The sequence below is a fragment of the Lithobates pipiens genome, unplaced genomic scaffold, assembly GCF_037356315.1.
Source record: "Lithobates pipiens isolate NorthernLeopardFrog02 unplaced genomic scaffold, aLitPip1_a1.2 Scaffold_16, whole genome shotgun sequence".
Lineage (NCBI taxonomy): Eukaryota > Metazoa > Chordata > Amphibia > Anura > Ranidae > Lithobates > Lithobates pipiens.
Genome location: NW_027507748.1, coordinates 614,844,285 through 614,870,304, shown reverse-complemented (window position 1 = coordinate 614,870,304; position 26,020 = coordinate 614,844,285). Strand labels below are relative to the sequence as shown.

The 26,020-nt window shown below is 44.8% G+C and overlaps 1 protein-coding gene across 1 annotated transcript in view; it reads right to left on the bottom strand.

The window, feature by feature from the left end:
- PAN3 (poly(A) specific ribonuclease subunit PAN3) overlaps positions 1-26,020 on the bottom strand; it is a 115,743-nt gene that overhangs the window by 25,567 nt on the left and 64,156 nt on the right. The window contains exons 8-11 of the mRNA XM_077484076.1: positions 22,675-22,732; positions 22,181-22,342; positions 7,153-7,269; positions 114-215 (exon numbers count right to left, since the gene is read on the bottom strand). Coding sequence (XP_077340202.1) covers positions 114-215; positions 7,153-7,269; positions 22,181-22,342; positions 22,675-22,732 — 439 coding nt within the window. The remainder of the gene's footprint in view (positions 1-113; positions 216-7,152; positions 7,270-22,180; positions 22,343-22,674; positions 22,733-26,020) is intronic.

Below are 26,020 nucleotides of genomic sequence, written 5' to 3'. Positions count from 1 at the left end.
AACTTGCTTCCTAAACAGTACAGCTGGATAAACTGGAAAAAAATAAAAATAAAATAAACCACCACATAGAATGGGGATTGTGATTTGGGTAGATTAAACTATATTGACATTACCCCATTTTCTCTTGGTAAAATAGCCATCTGCACTGGGATCGTTAAAATGCCTGCTCATCATGGTCTCTGCTCCAGCATGGAAGTCATATGCAAAAACCAAGGCTTGAGAAGGGAGAGAAAAAAAAAAAAAAAAAGTGTAAAATACAAATTATGCAACCGCTTTGATGAACAACTTTAGTCATTAAAACACATACAAGACACTGTTTTATAAAAAAATATATATTTTTTAGCACGAACAAGAGCAAATAAAAATTATTTTTTTTTCACATGCAGCTAAAGCCACCTTTGAACAGCTTCAAAAGTAGACCTTACACGCATGTTGCCAAGTGTAGAGAATGGTAAACACTACTCTGTGCCATGATGCCAGAGATGGTTACTCAAACATTGTGGGGGGCTGTACAGACAGGCTTTTGCTTGCATTCCGACTACTTCTCTCCCCTTGCCGGTTCATTGGAGTACAAAAGCAACCAGATGCAAGTGAAATGCACCAATCTAAGAAATCTGAACGATCTCCGAAATGTCTCAAAATGGATGTCTAGATATTTGCCCATTGACACACTCACTCTTAATCTGGACTACATAATTTACTTATTTTAATTACTCATGACACCATGTATAAGTAAACTTGTGTGTTGGAAGTGCTCAAAGCGCCACTAAGTGCAGTAAATTAGAACAATTTATTAGGCAAAGAATGTGTATATATGTATATATATATATATATATATATATATATATATATATATATATATATATATACACACACACACACACACACACACACACACACATATACACATACACTCAAGAGTATGTTTAAAATAGGCATGTCGCAAATGAAAAAAAAACAGCCATCCAGGAGGGAGTCCATCAAAGGATTAGTGTTGCTGCAGTGGAGCGCTTTGCGACAGTGGATTCCGGCGTTTCCTGGTCCTCGATCAAACGGGATGCCGGGGGATGACGTCCCTTCCGACAGTATGCAGGCGATGTGTCTGCGGAGCATGCGCTTCTTCAGGCCTAGTCCAAGTGTTTTAGACCCCTTTCACACTGGGGCAGTGCAGGAGTCAGCAGTAAAGCGCCGCTTGTTTTAGCAGCGCTTTTAACCCCCTGCTAGGCAGCCGGGTTAATACACCCGTGTTGGCGGTAAAATTCCAGTCATGTTCCTGTGCCTAGGGAGTCAGCCTGTCATACAATTGAATACCCACTCATGCAAACAATGAAGTTTTGCAATTGTGAAATATTTTGCATGAGTAAACGCTCCATGCACAGAAGTATCAGCATTTAGAAAGTATGACTATACAGCCATTCACTAGTATGGCAAGATGTATGCAACTCCCAGAGCACAGGCAAATTCTTGGGATTAGTTGGAAAAGAACTTCAGAACTTAAAAGTCACATATGATTACATCTTTAAATGGTTACTTGAAAAACAAAAATGAGGAGCTTCCTGTAGGCAGAAGAAAAGAAAACTGACAGTTACTGATAACTTTTTCTGGGATATCTTCCAGGACAGCATAACCTGAGAGATGACTGGTCCACCTGACAGGAAACACAAAACCTACAAGGTTAAAAGGCCCCTCCCTTCTCCCAAAGTAAAAGGTTAACCGGGTGACAGAGAAACTCTTCCCACAGTACTTATATTAAAACATGGAGTGAAGTAGGCCTGCCATCCTGGAAGATATCACAGAAAAACAGTTATCGGTAACTAAATTTTCTCTAGTCATCTTCCAGGGCGGCATAGAATTGAGAGGATGAACAAGGAATTCAAGGCCTGAGGGCGGGACCACTGCTTGTAAGACCTTTCTTCCAAATGTCAGATCCTGAGGCGATAGCAGGTCCACTATGTTTAAAAAAGGTATCCTGCTTCGCCCAAGTGGCTGTGTGACAAACCTGTTCTATTGAGGCCCCAGCTGTCTCTGCCCAAGAGGCCGCCAAGGATCTCATTGACTGGGCTAAGGTCCACTGGTACTGGGGAGCCTGCCTGTTCATACGCCAATGCTATTGTCTGTCTAATCCACCTAGCCACAGTAGTTTTAGATGCCTGCCCTCCCTTTCTAGGGCTGCTAAATAAGACCAAAAAGGTGATTAGACTTTCTGTAGTCCTTCACTCTATCCAAGCACGTCAGACATTTCCTGACAGCCATTAAATTTCTTCTCTTTTTTTGGATCACAGAAGGGAGGGCAAAATGATCTCCTGAGATCTATTAAACTTAGATGTGACCTTGGGGAGATATAGTGGGTCTTGTCTTAGAACCACTCTATCCTCTAGTATAGACAGAAAAGGCTCCTTAACTGACAGGGCCTGTAGGTCGCTTACCCTTCTGGCCGTGGTTATGGCCAGTAAAAAGGCTAACTTAAGCATCAAAAACTTAACTGAAATCTCCTGTGCTGGTTAGATTTCCTCAGCACATCCAAAACCAGTGTTAGATCCCATGGAGGGAATACATTCATCCTGACAGGGATTAACCTCTCCCATGCCAGTATAAATCCCTTAATGAGAGGCTCTAGTGCAAGCCTCTGGTCCAAAAACAGACAAGGCTGCTATATGTACCTCAGGGTGTTCGGGGGCTTTTCCCCTGATCCACCTTGCTTGTAAGAATTCCAGCACCATTGGTACCGAAGGGTAAGACACCTTATCCCAGCACCAATGTGTAAAGAGATTCCAAACCTTAGAATAGATCCCTCTGGTGACCAGCTTCCTGCTGAGTGGCAAACCACATCCTCTTCGGCCACCATGGGGCTATCAGGATCAGTCTGCATTCTGAGCGGGCCAACTTTTGTAGGACCTGTGGTATTAAGACTAGTGGAGGGAAAGCATATGCTAGACGGAAGTCCCAGTCCTGAGAGAGCATCCACGCCAAGATCCCCCTTCTCTATTGAGGAAAACAAAAAAAACAAACACACACACATTTTGTTCCCTCAGTGGGCGAAAAGATCTATGTCCGGAAAACCCAAACCTCTGACTTATCTGGAGGAAAACCTCCTGATTTAATTCCCATTCCCCCTGGAGGATGGGTAGTCGGTTTAAGAAATCTGCCACCACATTGGTGGTTCCTTTTAAGTGAACTGCCGATATGGACTGGAGGTTTTCTTAGGCCCAATTTAAAATGTTCAGGGCTAGAGTCGGTAGCTTCCTGGATCTGGTACCACCCTGACAATTCAGGTACGAGACAGTTGTCACATTGTCCGACAGGACTTGTACCTCTAAACCCTGAATCCTGTCTCAGAAGGCTTTTAACACTTGGTCCACTGCCAGGAGCTCCCTGTGGTTGGAGGAGTCCCCCGCCTGGGAAGGAGTCCAGACACCATGCGTGTCCCCCAAGCGATTGCATCGGTAGTGATTCTTGTGGGATTGCACTGGCCCCAAGGCCGACCCAACAAGAGCCTGTCCTGATCCAGCCACCAATCTAGGGAGGCCTTTACTATTGTTGGAATGGACACCTTTTTGTCCAATAACTCCCTCTTTTTGTCCCAGGATGACAGAAGAACTGCAGCTCCCTGGAATGGAGTTGAGCCCAGGGGACCACTGGAATACACAAGGTCATCAGACATAATGCCCTCATGATATGCATGTGAAGGCAATCCCTGGGTTCCTTTAAAGAGGAAGTAAAGGCAGTTGGGAAAAAAAAAAAGGAACCTGCAAGGCAAAGGCATAATGAGCTAGTATGCATAGCATACTAGCTCATTATGAATAACTTGCCTTACTCAGTCTTCATGTCCGCCGCTGCCATGGATCCCCGAGTGACTTCTGGGTCTCGCTGCTCTGGCGAATCACAGCGGCACTCCTGCGCATGTGCACGGGAGCCGACACCCACGGCATATCGCCACGATCTGCGGCCTGCCCAGTGCGCCGCTGTCTACGGTACATGTCATATAGGTTTAGGAGATATTTCTTGGACCTACACGTAAGCCTTAATCTAGGCTTACCTGTAGGTCAAAGTGGTTTGTAAGGGTTTCCAACCACTTTAAAGAGGAAACTGCTGTAACCACTTAACCGTTTTCCTCTGGAAGAAACAGTTTGAGCCCCTGTAGCCACCAGATATCCCAGGAAAACCTTTATTTGGGATGGTGCCAGAGAAGATTTCTCTGTTCACTAGCCAGCCCAAGGATTCCAGCGTGAAGATCACTCTGCCTACGTCTACTTCCACCTGTTCTAGAGACTGCCCGTATACCAAAATCATCCAAGTAGGGTATAAGGGACACCCCCTGTAGATGTAAGCAAGCTACAACCTCCACCAGGACCTTTGTGAAGATCATTGGGCTTGCAGTTAATCCAAAAAAGGGAAGAACTCCGAATTGCCCGTGTTAAATCCCCTTGCTCGTAAGGACTGCGTATCAGCAGGGATTGGTGTTGCCAGGCAATCGGAATATGAAAGCAAGCATCCTTCAGATCTATAGTGGCTAAAAACGCATCTCTTAATAGATGCCTGCGCACCGTGTAAATACTCTCCATTCAGAAGCTCTTTTGCTGCAAAAACCTGTTCAGCTTCCTGAGGTTTAATATCAAGTGAAATTTCCCTGACAGTTTAACGACATGGGCGTAAAATCCCTGGTAAAGCTCTTCCGGAGGAACGGGAACGATCACCTCCTAGAGCATCAATCCCTGCAAATTGTCAAACAGCCCTGCTGCCCTTCATGTCTCCTTGGGTAGACTGTTCAGAAAAAAGTTGAGGGGGAGGGGAGAGAAGTTCCAGACAATATCCCTCTGCCAAGATCTTCAAGATATAGGGGCTTTTGGAGATCTTGTTCCACTGAGGGACAAAGCGAGACAGTCTCTCCCCTACGCCGACGTCACTTAGACTGCTTGGTGGTAGCTTTAGGTTCAGAAAAGTAGGTTACCTTTTTGTGCGTGCTTTCCCTTCCCCCACCTTCTATTTGCGCCCTTTTTGGCTTTGAATTTACCCTGGTTAGAGGGGACGAAAAAAAACTTCCTGCCCCTCTTGACTTTTACTGGGAACTTTTTTCCTTTTCTGCTGAGCATGACAGGACCTGATCCAGGCCAGGTCCAAAAAGTTGGGAATCCTCAGAAGGCAATCCGCATAGCTGTGATCTAGACATATGGTCCCCTTCCCATGACTTGACCCAGACAGCCCTTCTTGGAGTTAAGGAGGGCCTCAGATTTAGCCGTGTTCCTGACAGATAGACAGCATCTCAGACTGTACTGCAAGAAAGTCCTTCATAACCTGTGAGGTTTCCTTACTCGACAGTTTATGTATGCACCTATAACAAAGGATTAACATGGTCTTTTGGGAGCTTTTTGTTACAATTTCCACATTGTTTGGGGGGGGGGGGGTTACCCCCAGCCTTGTGAATCCCTTGGGCAGAGCCATTAGGTTCTAAAGGAGACAAAGACTGAACACAAGCAGTCTTCAAGGACTCTCTCCTGTGCCGTCTCTCCCCCCCCCCCCCCCCCCCCCCCCACATTCATGGTGTGAGCAAGACCCCTCTTACCTCACCACCTTCCAAACAGAAGAGGACTCACCATCTGTGGCCTCTTCCTGGGTTAAGGGTATGACTGTGTCCTCTTTCCATAGCAGCTCCTTGCTGGTTCTGTACCAGGGGGCAACCCGGAAGGCAAGAGTAGAAAACCATGAGGCCTCCGCCTGTCTCTCCGGAGTCTAGTGGTGTCTGCTCCTCAGACACCAGTGATCAGCACCATTTTGTTGGAGAACCACCTTCAGAAGGGGGATTTGGCATCTAGCATTTCCGGGTCCACCATTTTGGTGTGAACCAGACACTGAAAATGACAGCACCATCTTGCTCCACACAGCCGGAACACTTACTCCTAACACAGGAGTGTTAGAGCGTTCATTATGGGGACCGAAATTACTCCTATCCAACAACCCTGCCCAGAACCACTGGACAACCTAGGCCGACGTCCTCAACCCTCTCAGTGGTCCAGACTCCAGCACAGGCTCTAGCTCCTTCAATACCCCTGTACGTGACTGGGTGGAAGGTAGAGGCATGAGGTATATGCTCACAGGATTTCCGGAATACCTGTAGCCGGGAGGCTCCTTGCTGGGGGGGGGGGGGAAGAACCTCTCCCCCACCATTGTGTGTCCCCTGACAAGGGACTAGACCTTGGCTGGACCCGCAGCCCTCCCAGGCTTTGGAGTCCGCCACCAGTTTCGGGTCTGAGAAAAACAAACTTTTTGCTGCTGGGTAACAATCAAGAACTGAGGTGCAGGGGGAAGGGATGGGCCTTTTAACCTTGTATGTCGATTGTGTTTCCTGTCAGGTGGACCAGTCCTCAGGTTATGCTGTCCTGGAAGAGGACTATAGAAAATAATGATTTTTGTGCTAAGTTTTTGCTCAAGAGATTGTGGCGTATCATTCTGGCATCTATAAAGGGTGTGGCACAAGGAGCTCTTAAGAGAAAACCCAGAGCTCCGTATTGTCAGTTTTGCATTAAGAGGAGGTCCAGCCTGGGTGAAAAATAAAAAGTCAGCAACTACAAATACTGTAGCTGCTGACTTATTAGGGCACTTGTCCAGGGAGCACAGGATGACAGCACCCCTGCTGATCTCCAGGACGACTCCCGGGTACTGCCATTGCCATTCCTTCACAGCAGGTTCCCTATTGGGCACTGCACTAATTGGCCCGGCAGTGGGGGAAAGAAGGTGGTCCAAACATCCAGGAGATCGGGGTTGAGGCCCATCTCCAGAAGTGGGACCTGTCAAAAACAGGTCACCCTTTTCCCCCTGAAAGGTGCCAAATGTGGCACCGGAGGGGGGAGGACATGTATAAGCAAGAGTTAAAACTTTTGGGTGGAACTCAGCTTTAAGTCACATGGGTGGGGCCAGTACAGCGTTATCAGAAAGCCCTGAAGAAAAAAATGGCAATGTAGTTAGAGGTAGGGGGGGGGGGGGGGGGGGGGGGGGAAGTGGAAAAGTGTATGTGTGGTGGCTTTTTTATTTAGATCTATACACAATGATTTGCCTTTTATTTCTATTTTAAACTTAGCAAGTAGTTCTACAACGTGAGTGTTTACATAAAAGCTCCCAGAGCAATAATTTTCAGTAGAAAATAACAGTGACACTTACAATGTTCTCCAAATGCTTTGGTTGTAAACATTTCTCGTAAGGAAACAATATTTGAATGTTGGACTTTTTTCCATGTATCCACTAAAGACATGCATTTTGTGTTCACCAGACGAAAGCCTAAAGAAAAAGAATACATTTTCAGCATTGGCTAGTATAGGAAAGGTTTAGCATTGGATTAGGAAATAAGGAAAAAAAAAAAAAAGAAAAAAAAAAAAAAAAAATAACACAGCAATAGGAACAGACAGTAAAACAAAATCTAAACAATGTATTAGTCTCCCCCCCCCCCCCCCCCCAACTAATAGTCAAAATGTTTTCACCAGTGTTTGGCGCTTTTCCCTTGTTTCTATACTTATGGCACCAATCACTAGAGTAAAGATTTGAGGGGTAATCTTTCCAGTGTGGCCAATAGTTAAAATCTGACAAAAAACTGCCCAGAGAGTCGCTTGAACTATGCTCTTTAAAAATCCCAATACATTCTCGTAGTATACAGTTGAAAATATTGGAAACCGACAGCTTTAGAGGATTGCTGCTCATTTTCACCTAGGTTAAAACAACCCTGGTATAGCCACCAAAAGCGCATAAACATTACTGGCAAACTAGGCTGGGCACGTCTTTAACCATTTAAAGACGAGGCCTCTTTTTCAGACTCAGTGTTTACAAGTTCAAAACAAGTTTTTTTGCTAGAAAATTACTTAGAACCCCCAAACATTACACTTTTTTTCTAACACCCTAGAGAATAAAATGGCAGTCATTGCAATACTTTGTTAAAACCATATTTGCGCAGCGGTCTTGCAAGCAAATATTTTTGGGAAAAAAATTTTTACTTTTTGAATAAATAAAAAAAACAGTAAAGTTAGCCCAATTTTTTTTTATATTGTGAAAGATAAGGTTATGTTGAGTAAATTGATACCCAACATGTCACGCTTCAAAATTGCGCCCGCTCGTAGAATGGCAACAAACTTACCCTTAAAAATCTCAATGGGCAACGTTTAAAAAAATTCTACCGGTTGCATGTTTTGTATTACAGAGGAGGTCTAGGGCTAGAATTATTGTGGAGATACCTCACGTGTGGTTTGACCACTATTTTCATATGCAGGTGCTACTCACGTACGCGTTTGCTTCTGCGCGCAAGCTCGTTGGGACAGGGAACTTTTAAAAAATTCTTATTTTACTTGATTTTATTAATTTTTACTTAAAATTTACACCGTTTAAAAAATAAACAGGATTTTTAAAACAGCTTACCTGTAAAATCCTTTTCTTTGATGTACATCAGGGGCCATTGATAGGTGATGGTCACTGGCACGCCCTAAAGCAAGAAGTGTGCTCCCTCTATAACCCCTCCCACTACTGGGAGACCTCAGTTTTGTAGCCAAGCAATACAAGTGTATACCATGAAGGGAGGGACCTCTGTGCCCCTGGATGTACATCAAAGAAAAGGATTTTACAGGCAAGCCATTTTAAAAATCCTGTTATCTTTTATCAGGGGGCACAGAGCCATAGTACTGGCAACTAAAAGGGAGGGAGACAACAAAAACAGGAGGCCAGAAGACTCATACTGCAGCCTGCAGTATACTGCGCCCAAGGCAATATCCTCAGGACCTTTAACATTTGATAAAATCTGATAAACTTAAGAACCGAAGACCCAGACTTACAGATCTGAGCCATAGAGGCTTGATGTACCACCTCAAGAGGCACTAATCACCCTGGATGAGCGTGCTCTAACATGAGAAGGAAGAATTTTCTTCTTTAAGCTGAAGCTTGATCAACCACCTGACAAATCCATTTGGAAAAGTGGATCTTGACGCTGCCTGTCCATATCTTGGACCCTCTGGCAGTACAAACAAAACCTGTGTTTTGCGAACCTGAGCGGTCGCCCTTAAATAGATTATGATCGCTCTTACTACATCAATGTAATGTAGTGCCTTCTCTTCCCTAGATTGAGGCTCTGGGAAGAAAGGAGGAAGAATATCTTTGTTTAAATGAAAACCTGTTACCACTTTTGGTTGGATTTCAGGACGACGACAACACCACCTCATCCTTATGCATGATCAAATATGGCCATTTACAAGACAGAGCTTCTAGCAGAAGAAATGGCAATCAGAAAGATTATCTTTCTTGTCAAAAAGGACCAAGGGAATTTCTCGTGAAGGCTCAAACGGCTGATTCAGCAAAGCCAATAAGCCCAAAATTCAAATCCCAAGGAATAGAGGTGCTTTGATAGGGGGATTAATCTGCGTTACCCCCCAAATAAGCTAAGCACCAAGATTGGGAAGCAAGAGGCCATTTAAAGGAAACAGGCCTGGATCTGGCCCTTGATGGAAATCAAGGCAAACTTCATGTCCGATCCCATTTGCAGGAAATCAAGGATCCTGCCTATGACATACTTCCCAGGGTGCCAACCCCTGGATCCACACTAAGAAATATATACCTTCCAGACTCTATAGTAAATGATTCCGGAAGACGGTTTCCTGGCATTAACCACTTCAAAACCAGGCACTTAAACACCTTCCTGCCCAGACCAATTTTGAGCTTTCAGCGCTGTCCCACCTTTAAAGACAGTTGCACGGTCATGCTACACTGTACCCAAATGAAATTTTTATCCCTTTCCCACAAATAGAGCTCTTTTGGTGGTATTTGATCACCTCTACGTTTTTTTTTTGCAAAAAAGAAAAGAAAATTTAGGAAAAAAAAAAAAGATTTTTGTTGTTTCAAAACTTTGTAAATAAGTATGTTTTTCTCCGGCACTTACGAGGCGGCAGGCTTTTTTTTAGCCATGTATGAATAGGAAAAAACATCCCCATGAACCCAGTTAGAGGCGGGATCCTCAAGAGGCTGCGCTGCAGGCAGCAAAAAGGTTGAGTAAGCTTCCAGTGGAGCTCAGCACATCTTTACTCGTGGACCAACACCTTATACACCGACGGGAAAAAAAAAAACTGACTCCTCCCAGTGGTGGGAGGGGTTATATAGGGAGTACATTTCTTGCCTTAGGGCGTGCCAGTGTCCATCACACATCAGTGGCCCTATAACCCACATAGGGTGGGTGTGTGAGATATACATACATACACACATACATATACACACACACACACACATAATAATTACACACACTGCCCATACGTCTTAAAGGTCAGTTTTTTGCTGTCTTTTTTTCCGTCGCTTCTGCCATGGTATGGAGATGGGTGGGGGCTATCTTCCCCTCACTAGTCTCCACACCCAACCACGACAAAGGATCCAATCGCCGCAGAGACAGCTCCAGTAAGCAGGATTGGCCGCTCTCCTGCCACAAATGGCGATCTTGCGGCGACTCCTCTGCAGAGACCACCATTATCATGCACAGGACCGCCGGCTCAAAAAGTATAGGCTGCTGCTGTTACCGAGATATTCATCTTCAAAGTGCTGATGTAACATGTACATGAGCCGGTTGGCAAGTGGTTAACTCTTATATACTGCAGAAGACCCTGGGCTGTTTACAGGATATCAGATGCCAAGGCCTCAGGCACACTGGACACTATAAAAAACAAAACAAAAAAATAATAAAATAAAAAAAACACACAAATAGCGGAACAAATCCATCATTTCTAGCTCAACCTATTCTCAAGAGGAGAACACACAGGGTTTACCTCCACATATCTGATCCAATACCCTGTAGCGGTGGGTTGACAAGTATTCCACAGGATTCTTCCTCGCGTGGGCTTTACCAACCCTCAAACCCTCAGTGTGTAACAAACTGCCATTGGTTTGTTACACACTGCATCTTACGGAAACAACTCATTTTGGAGTAGGGTGGGCTGGTCCCCCATCTCTTTTGGCTCATTAAATAGGAGAGATCCTCTTCGCCTACATTTAGTAGTTTAGCTCTCCTTCCCACAGTGACCCCATTATCTTGCTTCCCCTGTACTGATTATGGCGCACCACGACTCGGCACACTCAGTTATATTCACGGAGCATACACAGACTAAACACTCCAGAATTATTTTTTAAATTAAATAAATAAAAAAAAGATCCAAACTACTCCTGACCTTACAAAATACTAAAGCAGACAGTTTCTTTAGGAGACCCACTTTCAGTCTGGCTTCATTCCTAAACTCTATAGCAACTTTCCTTGTAGCCTACCATGCCTCCAATGAAGACTCTAAAGCCCAGGGCGTATCCATCCTCGACTCCAAACAGTGTCCCATCCAGGTGCAAGATGTTCAGAGCAACAACAAGGGCAGAGACATGTTTCTCAATTTACAACAAACCTGTCACATTAGCAAACGTATACACTCCTGATAGGCCTCAAGTGCCCTTCTTCCGCACAACCTTGCAATGCCTCACATCCTTTCAAGCCTGTATTCTGATAGAGGGGGAGGGGGGGGGGGGGGGGGTTGGGGTGATATTTCAGCACACCCCTCACCCCCTCCCAAGATACCTCCGCAGGTTCATCCTCCATGACCTACAGAGCACTCCGACCTATCAAGATGCAACTTAACCTTACATGACACATGCCAAACACTACATCCCAACTATAAGGACTTAATGTTCTTCTCACCGCTACACAAATACTCTAGGATTGACTACTTCATCACACAAAACGATCTGCCACTTCACTAGTGCAACTATAGACCCCATGCTCCTCTTGGACCACAACCCCAACTCCATGACCTTGACATTCCCAAAAGCACATACAAAATCAGAGAATTGGAGTCTCAATAACTAAATCAATATGGCCCCAAACCCATTACCGCATCTGAAGATGCGCTGGAATACCCCATCTCCCTGGAAGAAATCATTGAAGCCTTAAAACTGAAAAAATGGACAAAAGCTCTGCTCCTGATGGCTTAAAGGGATTGTAAAGTGATTTTTTTTTTTTTAAATAACAAACATACTTACCTCCACTGTGCAGCTCGTTTTGCACAGAGTGGCCCCGAACCTGCTCTTCTGGGGTCCCCCAGTGGCTGTCTTTGCTTCCTCCCACAGGTGCTTCTCACATTCATGCGAGCTCCCTCGCATGGTGAGAAGCACTTGCGTGCGCGCTCCCGTGATACAGCCGGCGGCTATAGCCGCTCGCTGTATCACACGGCCCCGCCCTCGGCGCTCCGCGTCAGTGGATGTGATTGACAGCAGCGCGAGCCAATGGCTGCGCTTTCCATCCATCCACTCCAGCCAATCAGCGGCCAGGCTGAACGGTGGAAAGGACGTCGGGGGACGAGTGCGGGACTTTCGAGGGGTCAGGCAAGTAAAAAAAACAGGGGGGCTGGGGGCGGCAGGCAGTGTCAGATGTTTTTTCACCTTAATGCATTCTATGCATTAAGGTGAAAAACATTTACCTTTACAACCCCTTTAACGGTTAGTCATTATAAATCCTTTGCAGAAGTTCTACTCCCCCCACTTTTTAAAAATATTTAATTCACTGTCCTCGCCTCATGCTCACAGACATCCTAGAAGCCCACATAATGCCGATACCGAAACCAGGCAAAGGCACCACTATGGTGTCAAACTACCAGCCTATATCACTCCTAAATGTAGACGTGAAATCGACTACTTCCTCCAACGGCCAAACTGGTCTCACTGGACCAGGTTGGATTCATCCCTGGACGCGAGGCCAGAGACAACACCCTAAAAGCTAACATTTATCGCTGGCTGTCCTCCTCCAAACCAGGTTTTCAAGCATCACTCGATGTGGAGAAGGTGTTCAACAGTGGCACAGGGACTACATGACAGCAGCTTTAAAGGCTATGGGTTTTCAAGATCGCATGCTGCAATTAATCCTCGCTCTATACTCAATGCCAGCCGCAAGAATTTGAGCCGGCGGTTGCCTGTCGACACCTTCTCCATATCGAATGGCACACGCCAAGGCTGCTCCCTATCCCCCCTCATCTTCGTGCTTACCCTGGAACCTCTCCTTCGCAGAATTAGAGCCAACTCCAACATTAAAAAAAGGAGTAGACATTAAAAACAGTACAAATTAGCGGCAGAAGACATTCTGCCATTTCTCACAGACCACCATACCAATCTTGTTAAAATACTTCTATTCAAAGCTTTCTCCAAATCAACTTTGCAAAATCCAGGGCACTGAATATTTCCCTTCCCACAATGCCAAAACAAATTTTTGGCTGGGACCCCCACACCATCACCTACCTAGGTGTCCAACTAACCACATCAAAATTCCCTCCACATTCTTGTGTGCATGAGGCCCAATAGTCACACACTTAAGCCAGCCATACATGGATAGACATTCGGCCAGATCGCATGGACCAAGAAAAACGATCTATGACTTGCCTTAGGTAGGCAAGACTTCACTGGGACTAGGCATTACACTGCAAGAACTGCATTTTTTGTTTGCTTGTAATAAATGGACGTTTTGGTTACACTGCACTATGGGAGCCAATTTCTCTTTTTTAGGATTCTAAAAATTACATCTATCACAAACCGGATATCCCAAGGCTGCTCGAAGAACTGCAAAGGCTGACACCAGTGGTTACCTGCCAACCTAAGGAGCTACATGTGCATTACCCCTGTAGGGGTAATAGGATCTGGTGAGTGGGGACCCTTGAGGGGAGCACACAAGTCACCTGTCAGGATTATGTGATCACTAAAGTCACCTGCTACAACGCCTCTAAAACACGAACAGTCACCTTCATTGGGATGAATGCACATGTGTTTTCTGTACACGGTGCGATAAACTGCATCTTGGTGCAATTTTAAATTTATTGTTTTTGGTGCGATTTTTTGCATTTTTGTTTTTTGGGTTTATAGACACCTTGATTTTATGATTGGGACTCTAGATATGGGTTCACTCACATCCTGTATTTTGGGTTTGGACACCATACGCACTGTTACAAGCAGAGGATCATTATACCAGGGGTTGACAAATTTGCTTGGAATCTAGGAGCCAGCTAAAAAAGTTAGGAGCCAGGTCCATGACGGCGATCTGGACCTGTCCCTGGCCTGACATGGAGACGAGTGAGGGGAAGATAGCCCCCAGCCCCCCACCTGTCTCCAAGTCATTGCCCATAGCTCTTAGAGGGACATTTTTAAATTGCATTTTAGTGTAAATATGAGATGCGAGGTCTCTCTGACCCCAGATCTCATATATAAAAGAGGACCTGTCATGCTTTTTTCTATTACAAGGGATTTTTACATTCCTTGTAATAGGAATAAAAGTGACATTTTTTTTTTTTTAAAAGAACAGTGAACAAAATAAAAATAAAAGTTAAAATAAGAAAAAAAAAATGTTTTAAATGCGGCCTGTCTTGCCAAGCTTGCGTGCAGAAGCGAACGCATATATGAAAGCAGTGTTCAAACCACACATGTGAGGTATCGCTGCGATCGGTAGAGTAAGAGCAATAATTCTAGCCCCAGACCTCCTCTGTAACTCAAAACGTGAAACCTGAAGAATTTTTTTAAACGTCGCCTATGGAGATTTTAAAGGGTAAAAGTTTGTCGCCATTCCATGAGCGGGCGCAATTTTGAAGCGTGACATGTTGGGTATCGATTTACTCGGCGTAACATTATCTTTCACAATATAAAAAAAAAAAAAAAATTGGGCTAACTTTACTGTTGTCTTTTTTTTTTTTTATTAAAAAATTTTTCCCCAAAAAAAAGTGCGCTTGTAAGTCTGCTGTGCAAATATGGTGTGACAGACAGTATTGCAACGACCATTTTACTCTCTAGGGTGTTAGAATAAATAATAAAAAAATATATATATATAATTTTTTTTTTTGTTTTGTTTAGGGGTTCCAAGTAAAGGGATGGAGAAAGACTGGCCCATTAGCATTGTTGGTTGTAATTCCAACGGCCACCACAAGAGGGCGCCAGATTCCAGAAGGAACCATAGGATCACAGAAGGCCTCAAAGCCGGGGGCTCAATTACCGGCCGCCTGCGGCACGGCCCGACGCGATCGCGCGGGGTGGGGGGGGTCCACGGAGACGGGATACCCCCAGCTATGCTGCCCCAGGCGCAAGGTCGCTGATTCTAGTCGCCAATGCGACCTGGCGACCGGGTTTTGTCGAGCACTGCATTATACTATCATGAGATTCATGTTTTATATACCAATTTGAAAGCAATTATATTTTTGGTGATAACCTCTCCTGTGTAGGATTGGTGTCCACACCTAGAGGGCTTTAGTACTCACCTACTGGGGTAGGTGAGGTGTGATAACCATTACACCATCACCTTTATGGTAACTTTTGTTATAATTTATTCCACAATAACACTGTCTTTTAAATACTTAGTGCTCTACCAAATCACTCTATAGTGACTATTTGACATGGGTAGCGCCACTCGCCCCTTCACATCTTTCTTTCTACATCCTAGAGCCCTCTTACGGGTTTTATTTTTTGGGGCGGCTGCAACCTTCACACACGTCCTAAGCGCAGACCTTCCTAATTTGTTTACTATATCAGAAATAAAGAACCAAATTTCCTATTGCACAGCATTCTGGAACCAGCCCTAATGGGGAGCTTCCCTGTATGCTTGGCACCACTGAGATCCGCAACCCCAATCCACATGCTCCAGTACTTGCTGGTTCAAAAAAAATAAAAAAAATCTAATTGAGTCGGCATCTGACTCACCACACCTTGGGTCATATTCCTAGGACAAACTTCAGGACAAGACAGGCACCTCTCCTCCATCCCCTGGTAAGAGGGTGTGGAAGGGGGAGGGTCTTAAAGGACTGGCAGGCAGGCCACAGCCCTAATCCTGTAACGCACCCAGGAGGTGGTATACACATGGCACCATGCCCTGCGCATTGCCTGCTGCAACCTTACAGGCCTGCTCCACTGCCATCTTAGCTTTCTGGATCAGTGTCACTCCGCTTCATTCTGACACCATCTGCCAGTGGCTTGGTGCAGCCTTCAGGTTGAGAGAGATTTCACTGCTCCCTAAATAACTACAGTCACTCATACAGAAAGATGCATCCTTCACCCAAAGACGCTTGCAAAAAAAAAAACGGCTTACCTGTAAAAATCCCTCTCTTTCACCTACATCAGGGGACACAGAGCCATAGTAGTTTCTATGTGGGTTATATGGACCACTGATGGACACTGGCACTGATCCCATCAGTGGTCCATATAACCAACATAGAAACTATGGCTGTGTCCCCTGATTTACATCAAAGCATTTTACATGTACACAGTTTTAAAAATCCTGTTTTCTTACATCAGGGGACACAGAGCCATAGTATTTACCATGTGGAATGTCCCATAGAAATGGCAACTGAAGGGAGGGAGACAACAAAAAAAAAAAAAAAAAAGGAGGCCAGAGGACTCATGCTGCAGCCTGCAGTATACTGCGCCCGAAGGCAATATCATGGCATCTAACATAGATTTGAGCAAATCTGGTAAACGTATGAACTGAAGACCAAGTTGCGGCCTTACAGATCTGAGTCATAGAGGGCTGATGATGCACCGCCCAAGAGGCACCAATTGCCCTGGTTGAGTGTGCTTTAACATGAAAAGGAATTTTCTTCTTTAAACCATAAGCCTGAATAATGACTTGACGAATCCACTAGAAAATAGTAGTTTTTGATGCTGCCTGTCCTCTTTTTGGACCATCTGGCAGTACAAATAAAACATCTGTTTTGCGAACCTGAGCGGTTGCCTTTAACTACATTCTGACCGCTCTTACTACATCAAGGGAATGTAGTGCCTTCTCTTCCCTAGACTGAGGCTCTGCGAAGAAGGAAGGACGAATAATATCTTTGTTTAAGTGAAAACCTGTCACCACCTTTGGTAGGAACTTAGGATGAGGACGCAACACCACCTTATCCATGATCAAATATGGCTCTTTACAAGACAGAGCCACTAGTTCTGATACTCTTCTAGCAGAAGAAATGGCAACCAGAAAGACTATCTTTCTAGCCAAAAGAACCAAGGGAATTTCACGTAAAGGCTCAAAAGGCTGTTTCTGCAAAGCCGATAAGACCAAGTTTAAATCAAGGATTTAGAGGTGCCTTGATAGAGGGATTGAATCGTGTTACCCCCTGAACAAAGCTACGCACTAGAGAGTGAGAAGCCAGTGGACGTTGAAAAAATATTGACAAGGCCGAGATCTGGCCCTTGATAGTAGTCAAGGCTAGCTTCATCTTTAATCCTATTTGTAGGAAATCGAGGATCCTACCTATGACAAATTTGCTGGGGTGCCAACCCCTGGATCCACACCAACATACATATGCCTTCCAGACTCTATAGCACATGATTCTGGAAGCCAGCTTCCTGACATCAATCAAGGTAGACACTACCCGAAGGAAACAACCCACGACCCCTTAGAATGTGGTCTCAATAGCCAAACCGTTAAATTTCGTGTCTGTAAGCAAGGATGGAATACTGGACCTTTGTGTGAGAAGGTCTGGCCATAATGACAGAGTCCAAGGGACTCTTACTGCCAACTTTATGATCTCAAACCAAGATCTTCTGGGCTACCAGAATCACCTCCTTTTTGTTCCTGCTTGAGAAGACGCAGAAGTAGCAGAACTGATCCCATGGGAAGACTAATGCGTCTGTTCCGCAAGCTAGCGGATCCCTTGTTCGACACAAAAGTTGTCGACCTTGTTGAATCTGGACGCAAACATGTCCACGTCTGGAGTACTGCACCTCTGACATTGCTAGAAAGATGTTGGTGTGAAGAGACCATTCCCCCGGAAATTGTTGGCAACTCAAGTAGTCCACCTGCCAATTTTCTATTCCTGGAATGAAAATTGCCGATAGGCAAGGAATGTTGTGTTCTGCCCAAGCCAGAACATTATTCACTTTTTCGGCTGCAGGACTCCTCGTGCCCCTCAGTGATTGATGCAAGCCACAGCCATGGCATTGTCGGACTGAATCCTGACAAAACAAACCCTCAGTCTGACCGTCCAGGACTTTAGAGCCAGACGAACAGCCTGAATCTCTAAAATGTTGATAGGCAGGGTCCTCTCCAACTTGGACCATCTCCCCTGGACAGAATCTTCTTCCAGGAGTTCTCCCCAGCCTAGAAGGCTGGCATCTGTTGTCAACACTTTCCAGGCAGAAAGGATTTCCCCTTTTGGAGGTTGCTGGACACCAACCACCAATTTAGGCTCTGACGCACATCGGGAGCCAGGCGTATTGGAAAAGCCAAGGCCTGAACCTTTTTGTTCCAGGCCAACAGGATTGTGTTTTGTAGCAATCTTGAATGAAACTGCGTGTAAGGTATGGCCTCAAAGGAGGTCACCATTTTCCCCAACAATCTCATGCACAACCGAAGGGAAGGATTTCTCTTTGCTTTGATGATTTGAATTAGTTCTGTAATGGAACCAATTGTCGAGGGTAGGAATACCTTTTCTATACAGTATCTATGACCAGACCCAAGTACTGTAATCTCCTTAATTGTTTTAAGGGGGATTTTTCTAGGTTAAGAATCCAACCTAGAGATTCCAGGTAGTTTACACTTGTGACCAGACTGTGGTTTAGACCTGAAACTGAATGATCTATTAAAAGCAGATAGTCTAAATAGGCTAGGACCGTTATGCCTTGAGCCCTTAATCTGGCTAGAGGAGGTGCCATAATTTGAGAACACCCGTGGTGCTGTGGCTAGACCAAATGGCAGGGCCACAAACTGAAAATGATTTTCTATTTCAAAGCACAGAAATTTCTGGTTAGCGGGAAAAATTGGCACGTGGAGATACAAATCTTTGATATCGATAGAAGCCAAAACTCCCCTCCTTGTAGGATGGCAACAACCGATAGGAATGACTCCATGCAAAAGGAGCAGATGTTCCAGTGCCGATTTAGATCTTTGAGATCTAGAATAGGTCTCCCTTCTCCGTTTGGTTTTGGAACCGTGAAAATGTTTGAATAGAAACCTGTGGCCTGTTCCACTAAGGGGACCTCTGATATCACTGACTGGGATAATAGATGATCCAGTGCTAGGAGAGCCTTCTTTTTCTCTGGGCCTTCCCCCCACCCGAGTGAGCGGGGGCGCCCCCTTCATAAGGAGGCTTTGGCATTCTGCTTTGTGGGCTTTCTGCCCCAAGATCTCTTCTGACCCTGTGTGTGGCTAATCTCTTGGGATGATAATATTGTTTATCCGAATGTTCCCATTCAGCATACATAAGCTTCCTTAGCCATGCATGAATAGGAAAGGCATCCTCAGATGGAGGTTTTAATGATCCCAAATTAGAGGTGGGTTCATCAAGAGCCTGGCCCTGCAGGCAGCAAGAAGGTTGAACAAACCAATTTAGTAAAAGTGCACAAGCAACCTGTCTTGTGATGTCATTCCTATATTAGGAGCCTCAGAAGAGGATAAACAAGTATCTTCCAAACCTTTGAGAAGATCTATCTGATCCCCAATAAGAGGGTCCAGAGCACTAAATGGGGACCTGCTACTTTTGACCCCACTATTGAGGGATAAAGTAGCATCAATCTTTTCCAAGCCAGCAATGGTAAAAGACAAAACCTCTTGTGTGATACTCAGGGGTTGAAGCGTCTTGCATAGATGCCACTACAGATTCCCCTGAGGGCTCATTCTGACCAGCCACATCACTCTCAGAGGAGGATGACATTCTTTTGGAAATGGTTTTAGTTTGTTGTGTAACCATTGACCCTTTAGAACCCTTAGACGAGTTCCTGGTCCCTTTGCCACTCAGACTGAAAACACAAAGCAGAGGCACTACCAGCAAAAGAATGTACACTGCTAGTCTAGTCAAGAGCAATAGCTGCTGCTATTAACCCTGCCTGATAATCTGTCAAAGGGAAATGCCTGTGTCAAACCTGATCCAGCCAACCTCCTGCTCTGTCCCTCTACAGCCAACAGCTATACACATACAGCTTGTTAAATCACTTCCTGCACATGTGGATGCCACTAGCCACACCCCCCCCCCCTTTCCTTTAAAAAGGAAAGTGCTTTCCCACATGAGCGGCGTCCTGTGGAACCTGCAGACATGGCCGGGGGTGGGGGGCTTGTGGGGCAGGGTGACAAATCCACCTATGAGCGGCCCGTATTTTTGTTTTTGCAAAAAGAAAACTTGGCATCCTATCCCTGAAGGGGGAAAAAAAAAAAAAAACAATATTGGGGGCACAGGAGGAGAACCAGACCCCCCCCCCCTTTCTTACCGGAGGAGAGGAGAAAATGAAAGGCTTCTGTGACGTTTCCAGCATCAGGTCAGCGAGTGCTCAATACAGCCCCCAGTGGTCACACATAGGCATGACAACATTATACATAGGAGAAATTCCTGAGAAAATCTCCCTTACCTGTTCCTGGCAGCAGGGTTTATCAGAGATAAAGACCCAATCTTCACCCTTCACGGCTCCGAGACATTTAAGGAAACCTTCAGGAACTGGGGAACCTCAATTTGGACCTGCGACAGCACCCTGCCAGTAAAAACTATGGCCTTACTACCAAAAAGTACTGGATCCCAGGGTCCAGCTCTCTAAAGAGAATCGTTCGCAAGCAAAACCTTGTTTCTTCAGACACGAGGCCCGTGTACCATTAATTTAGCCCATGAAAAAGACATAACGGATCCGTACAGCATGGCTAGCTCCAGCAAGGAAGCTGCCAGTGGAGCACAGCACATCTTTACTCGTGACCAACACCTTAGACACTGGCGAAAAAATTGACTCCCAGTAGTGGGAGGGGTTATATAGGGAGTACACGTCTTGCCTTAGGGGCGTGCCAGTGTCCACATAACCCACATAGAAACTACTATGGCTCTGTGTCCCCTGATGTAAGAAAAGAAACTGAAGCTTGCATGGTGGAAAGAGTTATATGAGGGAGTGTAAAAGCCATGCATTATTAATTGAAGACCTGTGTCCGGTACAATAAGGCAAAACATTGGATGAAATAAGCCAGCGTTGGACCACTTTAGCTTTGTTGGCAAACCAAGTGAAAATCCCCTAGCAAATTGAATAACTTGCCTTGATCCTTTAGTAAATGGCTGCGTTTTCCTGTGCAACAATATAGGTCTTGGAGTCTCCTGCCTCACAGTAGACCGTATACTCATTGATTAATTTAAGGTATTTATATAGCACTGTCAATTTACGCAGCGCTTTACATATACATTCACATCAGTCCCTACCCTCAAGAAGCTTACAAACTAATGTCCCCAACTCACATTCATATACTAGGGCCAATTTAGACAGAAGCAAATTAACCTACCAGCATGTCTTTGGATTGTTGGAGGAAACCCACGCTGGCACAGGGAGAACATGCAAACATCAGGCAGGTAGTGTCGTGGTTGGAATTCAAACCAGCGATCCTTTTTACTTCTGGGCAAGAGTGCTACCCACTACAACACTGATATGTTATTGCAACAGTTAAGGAGAGGTGTGGAGTGAGGCCTAGTCAAATATAGAGCTACCATCTATTCGCAAATCAGAGGTTCAGCAATTACTTCAGAGGGTAAGGGCCCATTCACACGGGCGCCTTTTGTTGCAATCAACAGATGATCTGTCTGCTCAGAGTGGGGTGGATGACAGGTCCGTGTCCACTCAGTAGCCGCAGACAGATCCCACTCTGCTCTTTGGATGGCCACTGTTGGTTTACACCCAGCTGCCTCCTAGCCAGCCCTCCCAAATGAGGTGTAAATGGACATAAGCCTGTGTACACCTGCTGGTCAATAGGAATGCATGGACCTTCCAATCAAGTCGTCCCCTGCCCACCCAAAAAAAACAGACAGGCAGACCTGTATGGATCACCTGTGTGAAGGGACCCCTTCAGGTTCATTCATACCAATGCCAGCGGGACTGCTCTGGAATAGCTGCCCACTGCAGTCCCACCACCTCTGGGACAAAAAACTAGCTCGTCTGTACCTGGTTCACACCACTGTGTTACAGTGGTATGCATGCCTTTCAGTGCAGTACAAGGCAGGCAAGTCACTGCTTCACACCGTGTGGCAGCCAAGTGGACTTAAGGAAATGTCTGGGAGACGACATTTCAGTAATGTTTTTTGTTTAATGAAAAGTTAAGTGTGATGAGGAATAATTGGTGCATCAGCAATTGCACCAGCCCAAACACCAGACTATGTAACAGCAGCTAGTGTAGCGTGTCCCTAAAATGTGAAAAAAAAATAAAAAATTCTCAAATTCTCACCATGAACTCTTCTGAGACAGTAGGTCAGGTCATCCTTGTTGTTTACAGCTTTGTAGCATGATGTAATGTATCCAAAGTTGCTTGTCTTATGTATTCGGTTAGGAGGGGGCAGCGGTTCCAGTGGAAAAAGGCTGTGGTAGCTGTCAACCTCAGCAGGTACACCTATTAAAAAAAAAACAAAAAAACATTAAAAATAAATAAATCGCTGCAACAGTGTTTATATTTCTCCATAATTTTGACCTTTTCAAATAAAGCCTAGGAACCCATCCCATCAAGCTAGTACCAGAAACCCAGCCCCAGCCTCTCCCCAAGCAACCCAATACCTGCACAAGAGCTGGAACCTGAGGAGGTCCTGTCTGGCTGAAGGAAACACATGATTCAGAGGGTCTATGGGTAGAGGGGTGGCTTTTAAACTAACGTGGATCATGAGTTTCCTTTTGGGGGGGTCCTGATGAGGACAAAAAAAAAAAAAAAGAAGAAGGAGGAACACTTACCTGGCATATCTGCTTGATCAATCTGAGCCATTGTTATTAAGTGACGATTAACCAACTCCTAAAAAAAAAATAAAAAAAAAAAAAAAAAAAAAAAAAAAATATCCATGTAAAACACTGGCTCCACAATTTCTTATTTTCTACAAATATGCTAAAAATGGTTTTCAATATGCTCAATATTTTTTCTGAATGCAGACAAGCCGTAGCATAAAAAGGATGCAAAACCAACCATACAGATGTATTCCAGGGTTTGCTTGTTTTTAGCTGAGAGAACTTGCAATAATTTAAGAGATTCAAGTCTCAAATATTAATAGGTCTTCATGCTCTAGTTTGATTGACATATATACACAGCACCTCACAAAATTGAGTACACCCCTCACATTTTTGTGAATAGATTAGGTCTTCGTGTGACAACACTAAAGAAATTACACTTTGCTACAATGTAAAGTAGTGAGTGTACAGCTTTTATAACTGTCAATTTGCTGCCCCCTCAAAAAACACAAAACTATTAATGTCTAAACCGCTGGCAACAAAAGTCAGTATACCCCCCCAAGTGAAAATGTCCAAATTGGAGCACAAAGTGTCAATATTGTGTGGCCACCATTATCCTGTGCTGCCTTAACCCCTCTTGGGCATGAGTACAGAGCTTCACAGGTTGCCACTGGAGTCTTCTTCCACTCCATGACATGACAGAGCTTGTGGATGTTAAGGACCTTGCTCTCCTTCACCTTCTGCTTGAGGATGCCCCACAGATGTGCAACAGGGTTTAGGTCTGGAGATGTGCTTGGCCAGTCCATCACCTTAACCCTCAGCTTCTTTAGCAAGGAAGTGGAAGTCGTTAAATTGGAATACTGCCCTGTGGGCTCAGTCTCCGGAGAGAGGAGATCATGTTCTGCTTCAGTATGTCACAGTACATGTTGGCATTCATGGTTCCTTCAATGAACGGCAGCACTCGTGCAGCCCCAGACCATGAAACCCCAACCACCACTGTAGACAAGACACTTGTCTTCCTACTCCTCACTTGGTTGCCACCACACACTTGACACCATCTGAACCAAAGAAGTTTCTTGGATTACTGGAACCATGTCCTGTGGTCTGAAGAGACCATGTCCTTAGTCTGCTTGTCTTTAGCAAACTGTTTTCAGGCTTTTTGCATCATCTTTAGAAAAGGCTTCCTTCTGGGACGACAGTCATGCAGATCAATTTGAAGCAGTGTCCGGCGTATGGTCTGAGCACTGACAGGCTGACACACCCCGCCTCCAACCTCTTCAACCTCTGCAGGCAGTACTCCTACATCTAGTTCCCAAAGACAACCTCTAGCTAGGATGCAGAGCATGTGCACTCAATTCTTTGGTCAACCATAGCGAGGCCTGCTCCGAGTGAAACCTGTCCTGTTAAACCGCTGTATGGTCTTGGTCACCCTACTGCAGCTCAGTTTCAGGGTCTTGGTAATCTTATAGCCTAGGGCCATCTTTATTTAGAGAAAAAAAAATAAAAATATTTCAGATCCTCAGTTCTTTCATGAGGTGCCACATTGAACTTCCAGTAACCAGTAAGAGAACACCAAATTTAACACCTGCTCCACAGTCACTCAAGACCCTGCAACACTGAGTCACATGATACCAGGGAGGGAAATATGGCTAACTGCACCAAATGTTTAAATTTTCACTTAGGGGTGTACTCACTTTTGTTGCCAGTGGTTTAGACATTAACAGCTGTTATTTTGAGGGGACAGCAAATGTACACGGTTATACAAGCTGTACGCTCACTACTTTAATTTGTAGCAAAGTGTCATCACATGAAAAGATACAATAAAGTTTACAGAAGTGTGAGAGGTGTAATCACTTTTGTGAGATCCTGTATATTCTTTATCATTGTAAAAACATTGACACTTTCCTGGAGAAAATTGGGGATTCTTCCAAGTCTATCTAGTGAGGATCGCTCTCTCTCTCTCTCAGCCAACAAGCCCAAACCTTGCGGGCTTGACATGTGCCTACAGTCACAACTGCAGTTTGTAAGGATGTCCCCAAGAGAGCAAAAGAAAGCTTTAACTACTTCCCACCCCGCCAATGTATATAAACAGCCGGGTGGGAGCCTCCTCCTGACTGGACGTTCAGGAACGTCCTTCAGGAGGGGGGGGGGGGGGGGGGATCTTGCGCGTGCCCGCGCAGCGGTGCGAACCCAGATCGGCAGGAGGGCTCTGCGATTGGCCCTCCTGATCACATGACAGCCGTGTCCAATCACAGCCGTCATGTGATGTAAATCAGCCGGTTGCTAGGCAATCGGCTCTCCTCACACGGAAGTCGTCGCTGAGGAGAGGAGAGCAGATTGCTGTAGCCGGCTGGTGACCAGTGAATATGAGCCGTTTTTACAGCTTTTTACTCACTGATCACCAGTCTAGAATAAAACACATGTTCACCACACATGTCCCAATGATTATCTGTACACATGCATGTGATCACCTGCACACATCTGTACATGATCATTTGAGTACATATGTCCGTGATCACGCAAACCAATTATACACAACGCAATTTTTTTTTTACAAAACCCATGTAGCAGAATACATTTTGGCTTACATTTACGACAAAATTAGATCTTATTGGATTTCTTTGAAAATGGAAGAAAAGTTATTTTTTCAAAATTTCCGCTCTTTCTGCACTTATATCGCAAAAAAATAAAAAATAAAACAGTTGTGAATAAATACCAAACTAAAGCTCTATTTGTGCGAACAAAATGATAAAAATGTCATTAGGGTACAGTGTAGCATGTCCGCGCAATTGTCATTGAAAGTGCGAGAGCGCTGAAAGCTAGGGGGCGAAAGTGCCCGGTATTGTAGTGGTTAAATAAGGCCTCCAGACGTTTTTTTGAAGTATCCATAAACACTGGTATATTGTCTGCCAGAATCATGAGGGTCTTGAAAATAGTCATCTGCAGCCACCCTGCCAATATACAAACAGGTTGCAGCGCCAAATGACATCACAGGCTGTCACGTATGGACATTACAGGGACCTGGAAACCATTTCTCTCGACAGGAAGCCTCAGGTAACAGCTTTGGATAAGGTAGTCTTATTCGCAGATGGGAAAAAAAAGTTGAGGAAAATCAGCTAGAAGAAATTTTGCACAGACTGCAGAAACAATCACCCAAGACAATAGAAAAAAATAAATAACTGAGGCTACGCCTAGCTGGGAGGGGGTTATGCCTGGGGAGAGGTTCTGTTTTGCCAGTGCCAAGTCACTGGAAAGTTGCAGCATAACCTATTGTAAATAAATATAAAGATACCCTGTGTTCTGAGATTTGCAAAATCAAGTAATTTTTCTACTCCATTTACACACTAAACTTATAACC